General features: G+C 39.2%; 2 protein-coding genes across 18 annotated transcripts in view; one reads left to right on the top strand and one right to left on the bottom strand.

Moving 5' to 3' along the window:
- Positions 1–9884, bottom strand: part of gria4a (glutamate receptor, ionotropic, AMPA 4a) — a 73150-nt gene extending 63266 nt beyond the window's left edge. For 9 of the 11 annotated variants that reach the window (XR_015859677.1, XM_088381989.1, XM_088381990.1 and 6 more), the window contains exons 1-2: positions 9502–9884; positions 6187–6345 (exon numbers count right to left, since the gene is read on the bottom strand). Coding sequence is in view for 10 of the 11 variants with exons in the window: in XM_088381989.1 (XP_088238115.1) it covers positions 6187–6345; positions 9502–9595 (253 nt within the window). In the remaining variant the exon portion in view is untranslated. The remainder of the gene's footprint in view (positions 1–6186; positions 6346–9501) is intronic. The other 2 variants (XM_088381994.1, XM_088381998.1) reach the window with 1 other exon arrangement.
- Positions 1–21950, top strand: part of pdgfd (platelet derived growth factor d) — an 86162-nt gene that overhangs the window by 14670 nt on the left and 49542 nt on the right. The window lies entirely within an intron of this gene.

The raw sequence follows: 21950 nt of genomic DNA, 5'->3' as shown, positions 1-21950 counted from the left end.
CGTCAAGACACAAACTGGGAGGAATAAAAGTGACAAGAGGAAAGTCCGTGAATGGAAATGCTTTGATTAGAACATGAAAACAAGAGCGGAGAAATGAGCAAGTGAGGGACAACGCAAAGACATTGTAGGCAATTACAGTGAACATGACTCTATCCCGTCTAGACTTGTGTTCAGAATGAGGTGGTATGTAACACTTAAAATCCACTGTCCTCTCTTGTCATGCTTTTCATCTTGCAAAAGCTGCAGTGTAAAAACAAAATTGTACATATGATGTTTACATCTGAAATAGCTTGCCCACTGTGATAGATATTTCATCGAGACTTTAATGAAGGCCCATGGAAATTGTGAGTGCGTGTGTATGTTTATATTGATGGGCTGAAAAAATTCCAGTCTGCTTATTAAGTCAGATTACCTGGAGGGAGCATCCACTCTGTTAGTGTATTCTGTAAAGACATTATTCACTCTTCATTACAACCAAAACTTGGACAAATAAGCAAGATGGCGATGTATACCCCTCTCTCCTCTCCCTTACCCCTACTTGGGTCAGTATGACCTTTGTGTGACCTTCAAAAAATAGAAAAAAAAATTGCATTTGATATGAGTTGAGTTTGGCAAGCATACAGATGTTTCTAAAGCACAGCAGCAATACTGAGCTCATCCTCAGCATTTTGGCAACAATGCCCCACCTCCTCCTGTCTACAAGATGTCCCCTACATAGCCACAACAACTTAATGAAAAGTCTCCCTAGGTTGAACCAGACAGGTCTTTAGAGTGTTTTGGGAGGATTTCCTCAAGAAGCTCTAAGCTTGGGAGTCTTTAAAACTCCGCATTAGGGCTCATTGTCCTTCTGCTTCCTTTCTTGCCTCAAAACCGCAGACTGACAAACAAGAATTTCATTAATTTGAGTACCAATGTCGCTGTAAAGACCAGAATCATTTCCTCAAAGCTGCTACACAGGTTTTTGGCCATTATCACTTCATCGTGCAATCTTGCACTCAATATGTGATATCAGTGCAAAAAAAAAAAAAATCATCTCATCATCAATCAAGTCTTTCATTCTTTCGGCCGAGTAGTCTACAGACAGTGTTCCCTCTTTAATTAGAAGCACAGTGGGCATGATGACAAATAGATCTGTCAGAAGCAAACAATTCCCTCAAAAATCCAATAATTTCATGACCCAACTCTTGGATTGATTGAAAATTATTCATGCCTGGAAAGAAAGCCTAACCGGCAGATAATGCAGCCCAGTCAACGAGAAGAAATGATCTATTTAAAATGATTTTGTCATTGGTTTCATATATTTGGTAAATGTGGGCATGTTATCACAGTTGGTCCCTTGTCTACACATTTCAGTGAAACTACAATGTATTATAATGCAATTGCCAATCGTTTTTGCATTGCATTATTTACTGTCAAACAATCCTTTCACTGCAAATGTTTTGCATCCTTCCCTGGCAGCAGATTTTCTAATGAAAGAGTTGAGTTGAACAAACAAACAATCCTTTTTATTGGTCTACTAAATGAAATCAGATAAACCAGAACAAATGTATAGCTCCATTGCAACACAAGACTTGTAATAATATTACTTCCGAGTTGCTGGATTGTGCTGAGTCTACAATAACATGATTTGATAAAGGAATACTTAGCACGGAACAACACACAGCCAGGGAGCCACCTTGCTTGTGCGCACATACAAAAGAACAGAACAGCGTTCAGTGTGCAGTTGTTATCGAGGCAAAAAGGAATGAAGTGAGTTTGACACGTGTTGTGATGCTAAACGACCAATGTGTGTATGTATGTGTGTGTGTGTGTGTGTGTGTGTGTGTGTGTGCGTGCACTAAACATTTTCAGTTGCGCAAAAAGAAGGTGATTTACTTCATTGATTAGAAGTCCTGTAGCTCTAAGTATTATATTGTTTATTTGTTTTGCAAAACAAAGACCAAACCAGAACGTGAATCAATTTAAAAAACATCAGCGAATAAATACATTTCTTCTCGTGTTGCTTGATTGCTAAAAATAGTTTATAAAACATTTTATTTCAAAAAACCCAAAATCAGCCGATCAATGGATCAATAGGATAATCGGTTCTAAAAATATTTGAATGTGACAACTCAACTCTCTGCCCTGCTCCAGCTCACCTGAGTATAAGCAGTATAGAAATTGGATGGATTAAGGGATGAACACATACTAACACAGTAGTTTAGCATGAAGGTTAATAGTCCTTACAAAGTGGAAGATTAATATTCAATACACGGCTAATGGTAGAAAGTCTGACGTGACTGATCTACAAATTATGACACTACAACCGTTCACCAAATTTACATGAAATGCAAAATATCTGCCGATCCAATCCAGCCAATAAGATATATTTAAAGGCCATCTCTCACCCTTATGGTCTGAGACGGGGAGGAATGGGAAGACTCCAACTTCCCCTTGACCTAGAACAGGAATAAGTGGATGTATCATATGTATTTAGAAAGATGTATCATCTTTGATTATCTGGACACTGTTGATGCACAACCACTGTGAAGGTGTGACCACTGTGTTGAAAGAACCAGATTTTAATCATATTGTACACGACTTCAACCTTCAAACTCAAAATTTTAGTCATGCTCTTAAACCAGGGGTGTCAAACTCATTTTTTTCGCAGGCCGCATTGTAGTCATAGCTTCTTTCGGAGGGCCATTATGACTGTCAACCCAAATATATGTATGAGGACCTCATATTATATACAGTAAAAGCTACAAAACAAACTGACAAATAACTCGTTTTCAAATCAGACGAGTAAAAACTGGTCAAATATTTAAAAAAAAAAGATATTAAAAGTGACGACAATTTGCAATTCTAGTAATGACACACGAATTTTATGCACAATTTGTCTTCGCGGGCCACATAAACTGATGTGGCGGGTCGCATCTGGCCCCCGGGCCTTGAGTTTGACACCTGTGCCTTAAACTATAAATGTGAAATGAATTCATCATAGCCAGGGTCCATTTTAACTCAATATCCTGATACCAGAATGCACATTTAACATTTGCTAACAGTCTACCAGCCACTTCTGTATGTAAGTACCATGATGAAACGCAGGCTTGTCGGATAGTAAATCTCCTTGCCTTGCCAGGTTTTGAGATATTATTTCACTCCATTTCCCTTGTGTAGCCATTAAGAAGACTCATAACCACAGAAAACATGATGATCACACAGTTGGCTTACAGAGTGTCTCACCTTATCTACACAGGATGACTGACCCATTAAATGCATTGACTTCAAAAGAAATGGTGTTTTGCAGATATATGGTAAGGGCGTCCGTACATCCATTTTCGAGACTGCTTCTTCTGTTCAGGGTCATGAGAAACTGGAGTTTATTCCAGGTGACGTTGAACAAAATACGGATTATACCCGGCATGACATATGAATACAAATACACAAATTGTGTCATAAACTCACTATGAGGTGAAACATTTTCTCCAAGATTATTTCCATGCAGTCAATGTTCAGGTTAAGGTCAAAATTTTCACATTTGTAAAACTTTTGATGGGGACACGGTCCTTTTCTGAGAGAGGCAGACCAAGCGAGGGAACATAATGTTTTTACAACAGACAATCTGTCTATGACTGTTAACAACAACATTTACAGATTGCTCCTCAATGAGGCACACTGACTCACACCAAATTATACAAAGCCAATTAAACTCACTCTACAATGTTCAATTCAAGCCATTACTTTCTGATGTTTGTGTGTGTGTGTGTGTGTGTGTGTGCGCGTGTGTGTGTGTGTGTGTGCGTGCGCGTGTGTGTGTTTTATACCTTTTAATATAAGACACCAACAGTGAATATTATTGTCAAGTCACGCTTGAATTGAATTGGAGAAAATCAGTATAGAAATGTCCCAACTGATAATGAAAATAATTAATTTAAACGGTAACAGGTTGCCAATATTTTTTTCAGCAGTGTGACTAATGATGTGCCGCTACATAATTCAGATTTGTTGTAGTCACTATCAAATTATAAACACCAATATTGTCCTCAGAACCAGAGCAAAGGGGCATCTCAACGAGTCACACAGCTTGATGCTGTTAGGGCGGAAAGATAATGAGATGAGTGTCAATCGAGCCTATATGTAAATGCAATCGATCCTTCAATAAAGCATAAACAGTATTGATTGAAATGATTCTCAACGGCACAGTCTAAAAAAAATGAAAAAGACAATGGGGCTATGGATCGTAGCAATGATTAACCACCTAAACCACAACTTACACCACAATCGTCACTGCAGTGGCTACAGAATAGATATTAACGCTCTTAGTTTTGAACCACGAATACCAAAATTGAAAAATACTCGACCAAGATTAGGATTGTGGTTCAGTACATCCGTTGCTGATGAAACACACATAAGCGCTTCTTTGTTGCAAATCCTCTTCGTCTCTTTCTTCTTTGTCCCTAATTCATCTCAGCTTTCTGTCCAAATCGATTCCTTTTCTCACTGCGCATGCACATTCACACGCTCACTTGATTATCCTCCCCTGACTCAGATTGACTCAAGTTTGTATCCGCACACTGCATATTCCATACAAGGCGCGCATAGATTCAAAACAAAATGCATTACTTTCTAGGACAGATTGAAACTCCGAATCTCAGAACTGTGAGTTAGTGTACTAACCACCACTACCTCACAGTTCTGCTGCATTTAAGAAAGTCAAACTGTAGAAGGCATCCGATAGATAAACTGTATTTCTGCACCTACAAAGTAAATAAGTGAAAAAGACAGACATCAGCAGAGAATATATCATATGAATGTGTGACAATGCAGGAAATGTAATTTATTCAAAATGCTCTCTTCACACACTCTGAATACGAGAAAAGAGAAGACCTGACGAAGGTCAGAGGGAGAATTCCCTATTCTAATTCAGAGGCATTGCTCACCACCCGGAGCAAGAGCCATGGATTAATTTAGAGATCCATTCACCACGCCCGTGCTGAGGGAGAGGCGGCAAAATGTGATGAGGACTAAACGAGTAGAAAAAGAAGGAAAGAATTGAGGTGGAAAAGGGAAGGACAAAAGTGAGTAGGAGGAAGAGGATGAGAGACTTTGAACCAAGAGACTGCTTGTTGAGTGTCAGACGCTTCACTTAGAAGAGCTTCATTTTCCAGACACTCCTCTTATGGCTAACTGGCAGCAGTGTGCATGCGTGTGTGTTAATGTGTATGAGTCAAAGCATGCACTGGAAATGAAAGAAAAAAGAAAATTGCATAGGTTATCTACAGCTCCCTCAGACATCCCAAGAACCTGCTTTTTGGGTCACTTGAACTTTGAATGTGACTGTGAATAGTTAGGCTAATTATGTCTTCTGCTGCTGAGCTGACTCCAAGAAATTGTTGACTGGCCTATACAAGCATTGCAACTGGGGTTACAAGTGGAGATTACTTTAAGCACCCAGTCAACAGATATTAAAAGATTAGCTTCAAATAACCTGGGTGGAAATCAATACACAGAGAAGCTTCTGCCAATCCGCACAGACTTCTTTTATGATGGTATAAAGTATTTGGTGATGCTGTAGAGTTAGCACCAATGGGACGAATTAGAGTAATGTTTTAGCACATTCAATATCACATCAATATCAAAATAACAAAAAGATTCTAAAAAGGATTGCACAATATAGACTTTTGCATTTAGGATTTATGAAAAATAGCAGCTTTTAGAAAGCAGAGACCTCAGAGAAGGCCAAGCTGACAGAGCCATCAAACAAGAACAATGCTTAAAATGTTACAGTATTTCTTTTTGTTTTTGTATTGGCCTCATGAGCCCTCTGCAAGGTTTTGTGGAATTGAAGTTTTTTTTTCAAAGAGGAATGTAATGAATCACACAAACAACAAACACACTTAATATCCATCATAAAACTTCACTACTGAAATAAAATCTTAACTATGCAGTGGACACTAAAAAATTGATCATAATAACTTCTGCCGGGCCACTTGTTGCCTGGCAGAATGGAGTAGAATCAGCGAAACTTTGACTAAAGTTCACCCTTTTATTTCTGATTTGTTTTGATGAAATCAAAAATGCAAAAAAAAAAAAAAAGACAATGTCCACACATGGCAACTCATAATGCAAAGTCAGCACCTGCTCAAATTCCAAATATCTATTAATATTCACATTACGGAGTGTAGAGAAGGATTGGATACTCACATGCATTGGTGACTGCAAAGCTGTTGGCTGTCTCGATATTGTCGACATGTGGGACCAGGTTGAAGGGGGCTTCCGTAGCGTTGGGGCTAGTGTTGTGAAGGAAGATAGCTAGTCGAAAGGCAGTGTATTCCTGATCAGTATTCCTAATGAACAAGCCGCCTAGGGAGAGAGGCAAAGGAAAAGGTGATGGAGAGGAGAAAGAGAGATATAAGTGCCAAGAAGGATTGATGAGACATGGAAGATGACAAAAAAGGAAAGAGAGGATACAACTAAGATCTTCATTACCATTTGTGAGAAATAATGTCATTTGTCTTTCAGCACACTCACAAAACCTTGAAAGAAAATCCATGGATACCAGTGAATAGAAAAAAAGGGAGCGGGGTGTAAGGGGAAGGAAAAAATAGAAATAACTAGCCTGTCAGAGGTGAGTAGACAAAACGATAATGAGTTGGAGAGGAGGTGACAGATAACAGAGGATGGTCAGATCACAAAAGTGTTAGCCACAAAAGGGAAGAGCAGAGGCCATGCACAAAGAAGGGATGACGATGTGGATACAAAGTGTCATTTGGCCTTTCAGAATGAGGGACTCATATTCCATCTGACCAAATGAGAATTCGATAAAAGATAAAAGAAACGGCAGAAAATTAAACCATCCAAAATGTAAAACAAAATTGGTGGGAGCGGGATGGCTGTGAAGAGCAGAACGCTACATACTGTTGGCATAGGAAAGCTTTTAGAAATTCACAAGGAGTCCCAGGGGGGCTCCTTTTATGAACTAAAACAGAGACATTGTAATCTGGTTAATTCCAGCAACGATGCCAATGAGGTGAAAATGAATAAAATATGACGTATCATTAGTGCTAATTCAATAGGCAAATAAACACATGCACACAAAACAGAACAGGAAATCAACACACATGGTTGACTTGTATGTTATGTCCTGTTAATCATGACATAACATTAAGATTGTGGGACCTTGCAGACAAAATTTAAATAATGAAAAATATGAAACAACCCAAGTAAATATATTGTACATTGTGAAAGTAAGAAATGGACACAATTATTGGCACTATTGCAATATATTCACATCACAAAAATGGCACCAGAACACTTTGTTGAAACTGATGGCCTGACTCACAATACTCGTTCTAATACATCCTAAAGGTGTTTGGTGGGCTGAAGGTCAGGTGCCACTCAAGTTCTTCCAACCATCTGATCATGCCTTTTTGTACCTCACTTTATGTACTGGGCCACACATTATTCATCCACTTTAACACACTTCAACACAAATTATCTTCAAATATCATAAGACTAAAGTACATTGTCATGAACGGTGATGAAAGCGACACTCTCCGTTCACACACGCGGAGAGCAAGACTTACCCAACGTGGCACCCCAGGCAAGATTTTATAGTGCGCCCACCCTCCCACATTGGTTATTTACACAAAATTGCGCTTAATTGATAAGATTCAGTGTGGCCTTTTACATTTGTTTGTAATGTTGAAATAGAAATAGCCTTTCGCCAAACTGTTCTCACGATTGAGGAGCAACTAATGGGACTAGTACAACCCTCTAATTGATGAATTGTGTCCCAATACATTTACTCATGCACTTGTTTCATTCTATTACGTTCGTGCTTTTTTTTAAAAAAAAATCTTAAATTGAACATTTTTTTTCAATTAGATCAACCTCTGAGATTTGATCAACGCTTCGAGGTCTTAACTGATTGCAAACAAAGTGATTGAGTTGACTTTTAACAGTAAAAGACTGGGAGGGGAAGAGGAAAGATGACAAGGGAGGAGTCGGCAGGCAGCACATAATGAAGCCAGCCATTATTATGACAAGGTGCCATCTACATTTGTGCGAGCGTGTCTTCTTCTCACTAGGAGTCCATCCTGCATGTTTCTAGTTTTCTAAGATTATCTCATATAATTAACTCACGATGATTAACGCATGCTCATTAAAATGCATATTTAATCATTCCAAATAGAACAAATCCTGGTGGTTGGAAGTGTTCCTTCACAAAATTGCAGTCTGTTTTGGAGCGCGCTCAGTTGAACCTTGAAAGTCGAACATTCCTAATGTGCTCTTCGTGACCATCAAATGTTACTTGGTACATGTTGTGATGTTCCTTCAATTTTTACGGGGCTTTTTTCGTGGCACTTATTCTGAAAAATAGACGGTCATCATTTTTGGATATTGTGTGCAAAACCATCATATCACACAATTTAGTGATCAACATAGTGTTCATTTGCTTTTACTTTGGTTTAGAGCCATTGATGGTCCCAATCCCTGATTTGAGAAAAAAAAAGACTCATCCTCATAGGACAAGTGGAAAGTTGCAACATACGAGATGGGATTTGTTTCCACCTCTGGTAGACGACTAACTAAGAAAAGCCTGCATTTGACTTGTGAGCTTCCACTCTACTACAGTTCTCTCAAATAGAATTAATGTTAGCAAAGAGCAAAGGTTTCTGTCAAATTACACTGCCGACGTATGTATTCAACTCTTGAAATGAACAACAAGCCAGGCAAACAGAAAGGTCACGTGTGTGTGCAGAATCTTCACCTCCTATCACAAGCGGGTCCACACATGAAGTGGGGTTTGTGTGCATGCCACATGAATGGCCGTGCAACGCAATAGTTACGACCCTCAAGGATCAGTCGCCAGCTGCCTTTTACAGCACCTTTGCCTGTAAAAGCCGTGTGTCCAGAAGGCAATGCAGACGTGCAGTGGATGCTAATTTGCCCAAAAATATTTAGCATCTGAAGTTTATTGGCAGCTGTAGGTACAGAGTCAAGGAGATGAATCCCATTATAGGACCTCTCGACTGCCCCCCACAAGGAGTGATGCAGTGAATTCATTATCACACGTTTGACTGCGTGCCAGTGGCGTGTGCGCACAGCACAAGCGCGCATGCACGTGGCATCATCTGCAACGGTGAGCCCTATTTTGCAAACTTTATCACTTTTCGGGGATTCATGTGCTCGGGAATGAAGGTTTTGCTTTCACGAGAAGGGAAAGGAAAGAGAACTTGAGGGTGAGAGACAGAGTGACAGAGAGGGAGGAAATACTGCAGTGTCTAAAGAGAGATAAGATTGAAGAAGGAAAAGCTTTTTTTTAAATATTCACACAGACAAAATCAAACTCTATGTATTTGTAGACTATTTATGATTTTGAGAATAAATACATGAATAAAAGATCATTGCTCACAATGTTACAACGTTACGTTTTTGTAAGATGCTTTTTCTTGGAGACTTTGAAAATGCACATCTCTATGGAGAGTGGGGGGGTGGAGAAGCTCTCTAACTCACCAATCTGCACTGAGCTGGGGAACGCTCCCGTCGTCAAACCCCAAAGGACGGAACACAAGCCCAGAAAGTACCAAGAGAAAATATTAATCCTCATGTTTCTTCACTCGGGTCCCCTCAAAAAGTGTTGCGATACATTGACAGGGAGGAAGGAGGGAAAGACGGCAGAAAAAAAAAGAGGAAGGTTTTCTCCGTGTACTGTATGTTTTGTCCAGGATAGTATTCCTATTCCATGGTGGGCTTCAAGCGGTTATCTCCCCACCCCGCCTGCATGCGCAGTCCGCTCGGGAGAGAGCTGTATGCGCGGCGCACATGGAAAGACAGTGGCGGGAAGAAGGAGTGGGGAAAGTCGTTGTAAGATTGGCGAGCTTGCATAGAGAGCAGACTGCATGGAGCAACTGGACATGCGCGCCCCCTCCTCCCTCTTGCTCTCTCTCCCTCTTTTAGTCATACTCTCACTCTCTTTTCTACACCATATACTTTCTCCTTCCCTGTGTTGCCGGTGATTCCGTGCTTGAGGGGAGGCGCGGATTAGACACATTTACACACTTTCTACACGCTTGTGATCGTCTGCATTGATCACATGTCAAATGTCTCCTCTAGTTTATCTTATTCTCGTTGAGTCAAAGAGGAAAAGATCGTTTCCTTTAAGAAGTTTAAATAAAGGGTTCCTCCTGCGTCAAACATAATCCACCCTGACGCAATGGTCCAATATAGGTTTAGTTCAGACTGCAGTCATATTAACAACAAAGAAGACCACAAACATCTGGCCAGAATATTTTAGTACCTCAATGCCATGAATTGAAAATACGAATATAAAGGGGTCATGTCAGTTACGTCCTGAGAAGCATCATCACTTTTCTTCCCCCACAGCGCAAATGTAGCCTATATAATAAAATAATCTGATGTAACTGCCTCAGAAACAGACATACGGCCGAGTTCATTTATTTTCCAGCTCGTTTTAAAATCATTGGGGTGTGTGCGTGTATATGTGTGTGTGTGTGTGTGTGTGTGTGTGTGTGCGTGTGTGTGTGTGTGTGTGTGCGCGTGTGTGTGTGTGTGTGTGTGGGGGGGGGGTGCACGAGTGTATGTTTCTGTTGGAATCACAGCAATGACCACTAATACGGGCTTTCCACACTTACCAGAACTGTCCATGGTCCTGAAATCCAATAACTCATTGAGCTGGATGCAGAGTTTAGATGTATCCACTTACAAATCAATCAGTTTATTTCTAATGTGTTAATTACATTGAGTTAATAATGATGTAGATTGGTGGTTTGTGGTTACCACTCCTGCCTCACATGCGAAAGATCCTTTGAATATTGACCCTGGACCTCGTGTGTAGAGTTTACACCAATTTGCATGGTCTCTCTTGTGTAGGCATGTGACTTTGGCTTTCTCTCACACTTGAAAAAAATCCATAATGGGTTCACCGAAGACTCCAAATTGTCAATACGTGTGAATGTGAGTGTGAACGGTTGCTTGTCAAACAAAACAAAAAAGAACATTCTTCTACATGGAAAGTGGTAATTAATTTCCACATACCCAGCAAGGGTCATTTGTTTCTCATTTGTGAGATTTATTAATGAATATTTGATAAGTGATTAGCAGCTTCTGCCATCTTTATTTTATCTGTGTTTTCTGTAATGGTTACTATAAATCTGGTACCTTTCGTGTATAAAGTTGCTGAAAAGCATTTAACCAACAATCACAAGTCTTTTGCATACGTTCCCAATGCAGTTTGGGTACAAGAACCATTTTTCTATTTTTCATATCTTTTCAAACCCCGCAAATTGATCCCGACATTGGCATACATTAGTAATGCATAGAATTCTGAAATGTTTTGGCAAAAATCGCATTATTAAGCCAGCAGGCATGTAAAAATAGCAAGGTGTTCTTTTATGGTGGTGACTTCAATGTATTTAACAAAACTGCTTTACTCATAAGGGGACGTTATTTTGTAATGCACATTTCTGTTATCGCAAATACATATGGAAGACGTCCTGAGTTTACACTATAATGTTGCTGTCTACGTTTGATGTACATGCAATCTATCACCTGTATGTCTCGGCTATTTGAATGCAATTAAAGATGAAGGCCTCCCAGGAATTCAGTCTCCCCGCCTAGCGAATTGACCCAAGTCGATTACATGGTTCATAGTCAATACGGCACCTTGGTAATAAAGACCCATCAGTCCAGCGTTACAGGCTATGATAATTGACACGCTGGTGTTTGCTTTGTGCTGCGGCTTGAACCGTATTGAGTGTAAATCAGCACAACGGTATTGGAGTCAAATGTGTTACCTTGCATTTGATGAATAATTACTTGGAGGAGCTTTTTTTGTTCACCATGCAGCTAACATCTAGGTCATAGCATTGCCTTCTTTTTTGCTGGTAATGTTTACTTAAATAATGAAGTCAAATTGTGTTTTTATATTCTACCCTCCGCTTGTTCCATACATACTTAAACTTGTATTTTTCATCTAATTCTGGCTCTCCGCAAGGCGCAATCAAGGGTACAAAAACATTAAAATCACAGCAGCAAGTCGGTGATGGACTAGTGAGTGTTTCGCTGACCAGACAGCATGGGTTCACTTCCATTTCAGAGTTCCTGGGAATGTGAGTGCTCTCTGATTGACTGGCCACCAGTCCAGAATAGTCCAACTTGCAGCCAAAGTCAGCAGGGATTGACTGCGGCTCTCTGCGACCCTGAACAAGATAAGCCTTGTAGAAAATGGATAGATGGATCACAGCAGCATTTCTCCTGTTGCTTATCTGTGCTCGTTATTTTCAAACTTTGGACTTGGCCTTGTCCCAGATGCTAGGCTGAAAACTCGCCTTTGTGAGAATGTGTTTATTTTGACGCGTTTACTATATACTACTGGAATACCTTGTGGAATTGTAAATATGGAGGAAATATGACTCCATTCCTCATCTAAGATAGGGTTGAGGTCAAAAGTTATTCCAAGCATACATTTATGGACTTTGTGATGCAGTTATGCTGCAACAAAACATTTCACTCTGAAAATGTTTCTTTGAGATAACAAATTCAAATCTTTTTGTGCTCTGATTGATTATTTCTATGGATTAAGAGGTTTGTCTCAGTGTTTCTTCTTCCACGTGCAATTTATTTACCCGACATCAAGCAGCCGACAGGCGATGGTGATTTGTATGCTTTGTTCCATTCTTGCGTAAAGACAATAGTGGCGCTATGAATGTGCAGACGCCGTTCCACTATTTTCTTCTGCCTTTGTCTCTCATCTCTCTCCATCTTCCATCCTTCCTGTCTCTTGCTCATCATCGCTTGTGCTTTCCATAAAAGAAAAATAATCTCTTCGATAACAACACATATTACTATAATTGTGTGTAATGAGAAAATACGTAGAGCTTCGAAAGCCAACGTCTTGCCATTTTCCAACAATATTAAAGATTTAGTTTTGTAGGCTGTTTGCATGACAGCTGTCATCCAGGAAACTTGTTACCTCTCCTGCTTGAAAGGTGACGAAAAAAACACTTGTGCCCTCCACTTTCATCAGCGGTTTCTCATCCATCTTTACATTCTCTTTCCTGCCTGTGTGATGAATCATCAATCTGAATGCCCTTCCCTCTCCCCACTCTTCGTTTTACACCCGTCTCTATCTCACTGCTGCCTTATCATCCACTTGAGCCATCTGCCCTGTGACTTGTGCACTTAACTGTATTTCCATCCCTCCATATAATAGCTTTTTCTGCATTTCCTACAATCTATCATTTAAGTAATATAAATGTATCCAGCGATCCTCTCTTGTCTTGCTATCGCCATTATGGCTTTTTTTTTTTAAACCCACTAAAGCCTTTTAACTTGACAGACTGTGTCAAGCAAAATTATATATTTGCTCTTATTCCTGGTGTACCAAACATCTATTTTATTCCTTTCGGCATCGTTCTTTGTTTGCTAATATCAATCTTTTCTGTCTTTTGTTCACGCCCTTGCTTCCTCACAGCTCTAGAGGCTATTGGGTATCTTGGAGAGAAGAAAATAGAACATTAGCAGATACAAATCAATTGATAGTGGAACAGTGTGATGTTGGAACTTGGGACTCATTGCATTACTCAAAGTAAGGTAAGAATCAATGCGAGTCAATAGCAGCTGGTGAAAAGTGCATTTATAATACACGTCAGCAAATGTTCAGCTCTTGTGATTTTTAGCTGATTTTGTTGTTGGGTGGTTGGATTGCATGTGTTGCAACATCATTCTTAACCAGGCCAAATTCTGAGTGAATTGAAAGTGAGAATGATTTTATGGCAAAAAATACAATAACATATATCAAGTGTCAAAAGACTTTTGAAAAAGTACCTTATTGTTTTTCAAATTCTCAAAATTATTTTTAGACAATGCCATCTTTTGTGCCATTTGAAAAGATCCATGGTAATTTCTCAAATAAACTCAAGCGCATTATGAGAAAGGGTAAAAAAAAATGTTGGATAGATGATGCAAAACAATGGTAAACATTTTTGGGGAATGTGTCACAGGCAAAATATCTGAAATGTATTTATTTGGATATAGGTTGAAAATAATGTCATTGTGTTGTATTTTTATATACATTTTACATTAAGTTCCAGCTCTATTGGGTTCAGGGTTTGTCTAAACTTTATTTGAAAGTTTTCTTCATTAAGAAAAGCAAGACATCTATATTATTCTTTCTGTTGAAAACGTTAATAAGTGAGGTTGTTCTCTAAATCTCCAAATCCCAAAGCAGCAGTCGAGTCTCGCACATCACATAGTTTCGCAAAACCTCAAAGAGATTTGGAAAGCTTTTTGGAACATGATGAACTGAACAAGCACTTTCATTAGAGTCCTGGGCTCCTCTCATTCCCCAGTGGATCTGTCAAATTAGGGCATTGAGTGTTGATAGAGTGTGACTTGTAAATAAATGCCATTGTGTTTAGATTCAGTAACAGAGTGGCAGCGTGCAGCATCTGTATGACTGGCGGCAAGAATTAACGTCAGACTAAATTACGGACAGAGGCCACCGTAAAGTAGGATTACACTCATAGTGACTGCGTTCAACCATTGATTGCTTAGTACAGAGCATTGTAAGGGAATTTACACCGACACTTATGCAGATTGTACATGACGTTGTTGAGCAGAAGTAGAAGCTCTATTGTTTTGTGACCTTTTTCAGCAATCTTTGGGACACTTCACTGGTTTCTTTTATATCAAACAAATTGTTTTAGGTTCTTTACCTGACATGTTTCGGCGGTTTCTTCCGCCCAGTGAAGTGATTAATACAAGGAAAAACAAGATGAACTTAGTACAATTAATCTTTGGGACATATAGTAGAGTAGGATTCATGACGGTAATAATCAAGGAGGTTAATTAAAATGTTATTTGTTGAAGCGGCTATCACTATGTAGATTACGCAGGTGTACCTAATAAAGAGTCCAATGACTGTACATTAAGATTCGTAAATAATCCCTCATGAGGCAAACCTAAAATGTATTATTTTGGAAAGAAACATGAATAAAATGAAAATAATCTTTGATATCATACAAAAATGTATTCGTACTTACTGAAGGTTTTCTTTTTAATCAGCTCGTGCTGTGGCATTTAGATGCAGTGTTTGCAAGGTGACTTTCACACTTAACGTACTTGTGAGTCAGCAAAAAAAAAAAAGGATTTGTGTTCATCCTACCAGAATGCATAACAAATAGTGTCCTTTTGTACCTAATGCAATGCAGTGTATTGAATCAGTGTGACACAAGGTGCTCAATAACATAAACCTACAAACGACAACACTTTCACACAATGTTTGAACTAATTCTAACCGGGCATAACCTTAAAAGTAAGTTTGAGCCACAGCTTTTGCATAAATAACCTTAAAGTTTATTGCAAATGAATTTGACTACATAATACAATTCATGAGTTTTCGCTTGGCAATGGATAGCATAAAAACACGGACATGCTATAAAAGACTCCAATGAATATTTTAAGCCCACACATTTGCTCATGTTTATTAGTAAGAAAAAGCAGACATTTGAAACTCGTAATATTATTATTTCATGAACATATGTGCAGTTTAAAAAGTAAACAGCCTAAAGTAAGTCTGTCAAGAGTACGACAACTGCGTCTTTCTTTTCTCCAGGGATAATTAATCTTTTTATCTGTATGTGACCACATTAGTGACCAGAGATGATTATTTGGTACTGCAACATATACCCTCCTGTCACCTACTGTATAATAAAATTTAGACAGTGAAAAGAGTTCACATATTCAGATATGGTTTTGCTTAATTAGTGTCATGGAAAAAGGAACATTTCAATTAAAATCTTCGTTAAATGAATGAAACATGCATAATATCCATGCTGCATTTATGGGATGTGACGTTGACAGATAGAGAGATGGATCAGGCAGAGGTTGTCAACTGATGGGCTCATCCCTGTGCTTGTCCCCCCTCCAGCACCATTAGCGTATCATTACAAAACATCTGAACTCACAGATGCTGAACTCTCTGCCTGGCAGGCTTGCTGAGAAGCTGACACAAAAACAGAGCAGAGATTTCTTTTCAGGCAATCCCTGATGTCAACCCTACTGATCCAAAGCCAACCTCAGTCTGCTAACGAACCAGATGATTCCCTTCAAAAATCAAATTCGATCATGATTCATACCTCCCAGGCACCTAAATTGTCACATATCATTCAGGACGGACGGACGAATGGATGGACGTATGGGTGGGTGGATGGATGGATGGATGGATGGATGGATGGATGGATGGATGGATGGATGGATGGATGGATGGATGGATGGATGGATGGATGGATGGATGGATGGATGGATGGATGGATGGATGGATGGATGGATGGATGGATGGATGGATGGATGGATGGATGGATGGATGGATGGATGACATTCATGGATGCACCTGTATTGGGAGCCCATTTGTATGAGTGTGTGTGGATTAGCCTTATGTGATCAAGGCCGTGGACAACCATCTGCTTGCCTGTGGAGATGCTGCTGTCTACAATTTGTCAAACAGTCTGAACTAAGTGTGCATTGCTGGAACCTAGGCTGAGTATTTAGCCAAAGCGCCAAGGTGGAAAGATCGTATAACGACGTAATCATTATCCAACAGGGAACCAAGGTGGCACTGAATCATTTTGGCAACCAGCCCAGTTCAGTCAGTATTTGCATGGAGGGTCAATACATTCTCTTCATGGGGTCACTTCAAACAAGTTTATTGAGGGAAACTAAAGATACTTTTATATTTTAGTGCAGCTACTGCAGACTGAGACGTTATGCTGTACATTTGATTGAAATATAGTTATAGGATTGATCATAACCATCCAATGACCCTCTCTTAAAACTACTTGATTGTTACTTGTGTCTTTTTAGAACAGTTGCCAGTTTTAAATTTTGAAAAAAAAATCTGTTTTGTGCAACTCCATTTATGTTGGAACTCATACTTCAGACCAAAACTCCTGAGCTGATTGGTAATTTTTTGTTTTGATCAATATAGCACTGACAACTTGGGGTTATGAATATATTTTCAGCTAATGTGTTCAATGAATTATTTGCAATCTCAACTGAAAATATCAAAGCAATGCTTTGATGACATGTTAGCTGCGTGGAAGCACTTTTGTCAATTAATAACAGTGCCTAGTGTTGAACTGTTCTAAAATACATTGATTTAAAACTGATATGTTTTTCAGAACATACATTTCCTTCCTGCCAAACGCCTACAGTTTTAATCTTCACTGGCTTTCTCACTGACTGATGGATATTTGCAATCCCACAAAAATACTCTAGTTGAGAACAATGAATTCCAATAAATGCCATGCAATTGTGTGAATGCCGAGAGAAAAGTAATTGTTGCAATGCTATTGTGTCCACTTTCTTTGTTCTCAAAATCACGCCTTTACACTGATGATGTGGGGCATAAAAAAAATAGTTTTCTTTTCCTGCTCTTATTCTTCTTTCATGCCGATTTAAATAGCGCTTCACAGCAGCACACACACATGACTATCCTCAATGGATGCAAATTCAATCAAAGCACAAATGTAGCAATTAGTGTTATCATACTAAATCTTTAATACCAGACTTTTTGTATACAAAGGTGGCAAGACGGACAGAAAAGCAAGGATGTATGAGGAATATCCTGCATAAAAAATATAAACAAATGAATAAATATACATATATAAGTAAATAAATAAATAAATATGTAAATAAATATATATATATATATATGTGTGTGCGTGCGTGTGTGTGTGTGTATGTATGTACTATGTAGTATATATATATAAATATATATATATATATATATATATATATTTACTATATACGTATACGTATATATCCTCATTAAGATAGAAGTGCGACCATATCCAACTGTGCTTAATTAGAATCAGCAGGGAGCTAAATGCCAACCATCAGTCAGTGGTCCATATCCTCTACTGTATCTTCACATCATCCCGTCTCTATTCTCTTCTCATTATTAATTGTTCCATTTACTTACCTGAATCCTCTTTTTCACTTGAACTTTTACATGATTTCTTCTTTTGTTACAAAATCACTCTCCATCCATTTTCCCATCTAGCTCCATTGCAACTGTCTGAACTTCTCAATCTCTGACTGAGTGTTGACTGTGAGCTGTGGGAGACGGCGCTAATCTTTCCTGACCTTTGTTAGCAGCGCTGTGTGTGTGGGCATACGAATGAATAACACACCTATTTATCTTCATAAATAATTTACACAAACAGGAAATGGCCCGTACCAATTTTACATGAGTTTAAAGGTGAATCCTTCACTGCACTTCACTGTATCTTGTTCAACGGTATTTGGACGACACAAATTAATGGTGAACATTTTCTTTAATCTGAAAAAATATCTGTTTTTATATCAGTCCTTAAAACACTACAATTATAACTCTGAGAAAAAAATTATCATATTACATACATATTAGTTACACAGTGTATAAATGAATAAAAATGAATGATAAAATTAGGGTTAGGGATTGGTGATATGGAATTATTACAACTCAGTGAAACAGGAGATTATTTTATTTAATCTTTTCAAGTTGGGAAGTAAAAATAAGCAACTGAAATACTGTGTGCACACCTTCTGGGATGTGACTTCATATTTAAGCAACCATGTTCAAACTTGAGAGTCAGCACACACCATCAACATTCAAATGGCATTCAAAAACTCCAAATAAAGTTCAGTTCGTTTAGTCGGCTTTTACTGACATTATGTTTTTTTGTTTGTTTTCTAGCAGCAACCTGTTTTGTGCTAATACTGACTGGTAATTAGAACTGCTCCAGGATCAGCGTTGGAGTGAGACGATGGGTAGAACTATTGCCATTTCATTTAATTCTATTACATAGACAGACGTACATTGTCCATTGTGAACTTCAACCTGACTAATACCTTTCCTGAAAAATGATACGAAAATGTAAAAAAACAACATTTTTCACTGGTGAAGCACACTTGATCACCCGATGAATACACAGGATCACACTGGCGCTGTGCAGATACAATGTATGAAAAGGTGCACATGAGTTCAATTGTACGTGTTGAGAGCAGAGCTGAAAGGGTATCTTTGAAAGCAACCCATTTTTTTTTGCAAAAAAAAAAGTCCATCCATCCATTCATTTTCTAAATTGCTTGTCCTCACAAGGATCGCAGGCTTTTTTTGCAAAACAGTTCAATCCAATTTTTAACCCAGCAGTTTCAATGGTGTAATGTGGTTGAATGTGTTTGGGTTTCTCACTCTTCCTTTACCAGATTCAGGCTGACGGTGGTTCCGGCCCGGTAGATCAGTTTATTGATCCTGCTGGCACTGATGGGTCACCCCCAGCACACCACAGCTGGGGCTGTCACTAGACAAATGCCTTGCTGTTTAATCCCTGGCATTGCGAGAGCCGGGTGGTAGAGGCCCCATTTGCATCATGGCTGAGGACTCAGTCTTCCTCTGAAGTTTGCCACTGAATTAATGGGACAATCCATCTTACCCCCTTTGGCCCTGCCACATCTGATCTCTCCCCTGTTGGCCAGGATCAGCAAGGAGCAGTTGGTGAGGGGCAACCATGTGACAAGAGTGGCTGCTCTAATGATGCTGTTGCCCTGGCACAATTTCTAGCCGTAGCTCTGGGGAGCGTTTTCTGAAAAGACAAATAGGCCAGATGTCTTGCTGAAAAATGACATTTTTATACAGGCCCCTGAATGAATGGGTTTGATAAAATGGGTTTACCCCTTAATTATTTTAACATTTCTTCCCTCCAGTGTGTGCATTGTCAGAAGCTGATGTTCTCCACTTGTAATTGTTGTTCAAGTAACATGTTGCTAACTTGGGGACATGCTCTAGGCCTACTGTAAGAAAATCTGCAGAGTTCCAAGCAGTTGTAAGATGGCAATGCCGGGAAGAAAAGATTTGCTTTGGAATAATACTTCATGCCATCGAGAGAGAATTTTTTATCTTAAATATTGAACACAATTAATATTTAAGGCCAATATTATGTATTGACATCATTCCTTGTTTGGCACGCTCAAACATGGCGAATAAAAAACTCTTGAATCTTGAAGATTGTCGGCTGAACTCATCTATCGAGACAAATCCACTCTTAACGCACTTCAGACAAAAATGATAACCTCATAAGACTTTGTGCGTTTGACATCACTTGGGAAAAAGCGAATTCATTGACAAAAATAGCTTGATTGTCTTTATGTGTGTACCCAGCTGTAAATATTAAACATCATTGTTATTTTATTTTATTGGCACAAAATGTCCTACCCAACGTCTTTTTATTTGTATAAAACTGGATTTCCCGGATGGCAGGAAGTATTTTCCAAAGCAACTGTGTCTTGCTGACCTATCTGTTTTACAATGCAACCGCCTCAAATTTGCGACAAAAACAGTCTGATTGTCTTTACATGTGTACCCAGCAGTACATATCAAACATCTTTATTATTTTATTTTATTGCCACAATATGTCCAACCCAATGTTCCCCCGATGGCATGAAGTATTTTCCAAAGTAAATCTGTCTTCCCGACATCTCTATCTTTCAACGCAACTGCCTCAGGTCCTCCTCTGCAACACTCGGCAACCATCTACATTCTTAAGTCCCCTCCCCCTAAACAGCAGCTATCAGAGAAAAAAGAAGGTTGGGATGGGTGTGATGTTACATGCTGTAAATACCATCATCATACTATTACAAAGATGTCTGTTTTGTCCTCTGGTGTCTTTTCACCCAACATTTTCTATTATCCTACATTACCCGGCTGAGAAGCTATTCACTGCAATTTGTTTTATGTGGGTTTTTCACTCTAATCCATCCTTCAGATCAACCACCACCAAAGGCTTTTTTAGTCCAAGATAGAAGTAGATGTTTTTTTTTCTGTGCTGGTACACAGCAAGAAAATAATTGTGTGCTGGGAAAATAAGTAATGCGGCCAAGAGTTGAAGTAGTTGCTTCTTCGTTGCATTTAATATAAGTCTAACCTGTATAGCTCGCTGAAGGCTTGTGCTTGTGTGTGTAGTCTTTTTGTTTTCCTGTAACAGGTAAATGAGACATGAGATGCTTTGGTGTGTTTTGGTGTGCTACAGTATTTGTGCCAACTCTGAAAGAAAAAGAGCGAGACCAAGAAGAACATGGGAATGCAGTGAATGAGATAAATGTTTTTTCTTCAAAGGAACTCAGCCAGTGGCGACATTGCTTCATCCCCCCCCTCGTTTAATTAAGAAAGCAATCCCTCTTTACCCTGAGCTCACTCCTTCTTAGTCTCACTCGTTCTGGCAAAAGCCACATTTAATAAATGATCATGGCGATAATGCAGGGTGACAGAAAGTAGCGTGTGGATGTATCTTGTCTGGATTTACATGTGTGTGTGTGTGTGTGTGTGTGTGTGTGTGTGTGTGTGTGCGTGTGTGTGTGTGTGTGTGTGTGTGTGTGTGTGCGTGTGTGTGCGTGTGCACGTGTGTGTTTGCGTGTGTTTGTGTGGGTGTTTAGCTGCCAGCTCCACACTGACACATTCTGCAGCCTTGTTACAGTAACACACAATTAAGATTTTACACATGACACAGTAAATTAAGGGTGGTGAATACCACAAAATAGACCGTGCAATGACTACGGGAAGGCTTTCATGTCATGAAACTTGTTATTTAGTACCAATAGTACCACAATTTGTCTCTCAAAGAATAGCAGTGAAGCAAAGGAGGGGTGTGCAATTGGTCTGGAAAAAAAGGTGCTACACCCCGAGTTCAGCGTGGCTGAAGTTGAATCAATCACAGCATGTCAGGCTAGTTCACTTCATTTGATTATAACATTGAAATTCATTAAGGGTCATGATTTGTCACACAGAGGGATTCACGTGAAGCCGCAACCCAAATGTTTTCTTTCCAGCTCAGTGTCAAACTACGTGATGAGCACACAGTGCATTAGAGGAAGGGGGTTGTCACACTTAATGGGGGTCAGATGGG

Source organism: Syngnathus floridae, chromosome 7 (assembly GCF_059516105.1).
Source record: "Syngnathus floridae isolate MCC-2025c chromosome 7, RoL_Sflo_1.0, whole genome shotgun sequence".
Classification (NCBI taxonomy): domain Eukaryota; kingdom Metazoa; phylum Chordata; class Actinopteri; order Syngnathiformes; family Syngnathidae; genus Syngnathus; species Syngnathus floridae.
The sequence above is the reverse complement of the archived record's forward strand: the minus strand, read 5'-3'. Positions and strand labels throughout refer to the sequence as shown.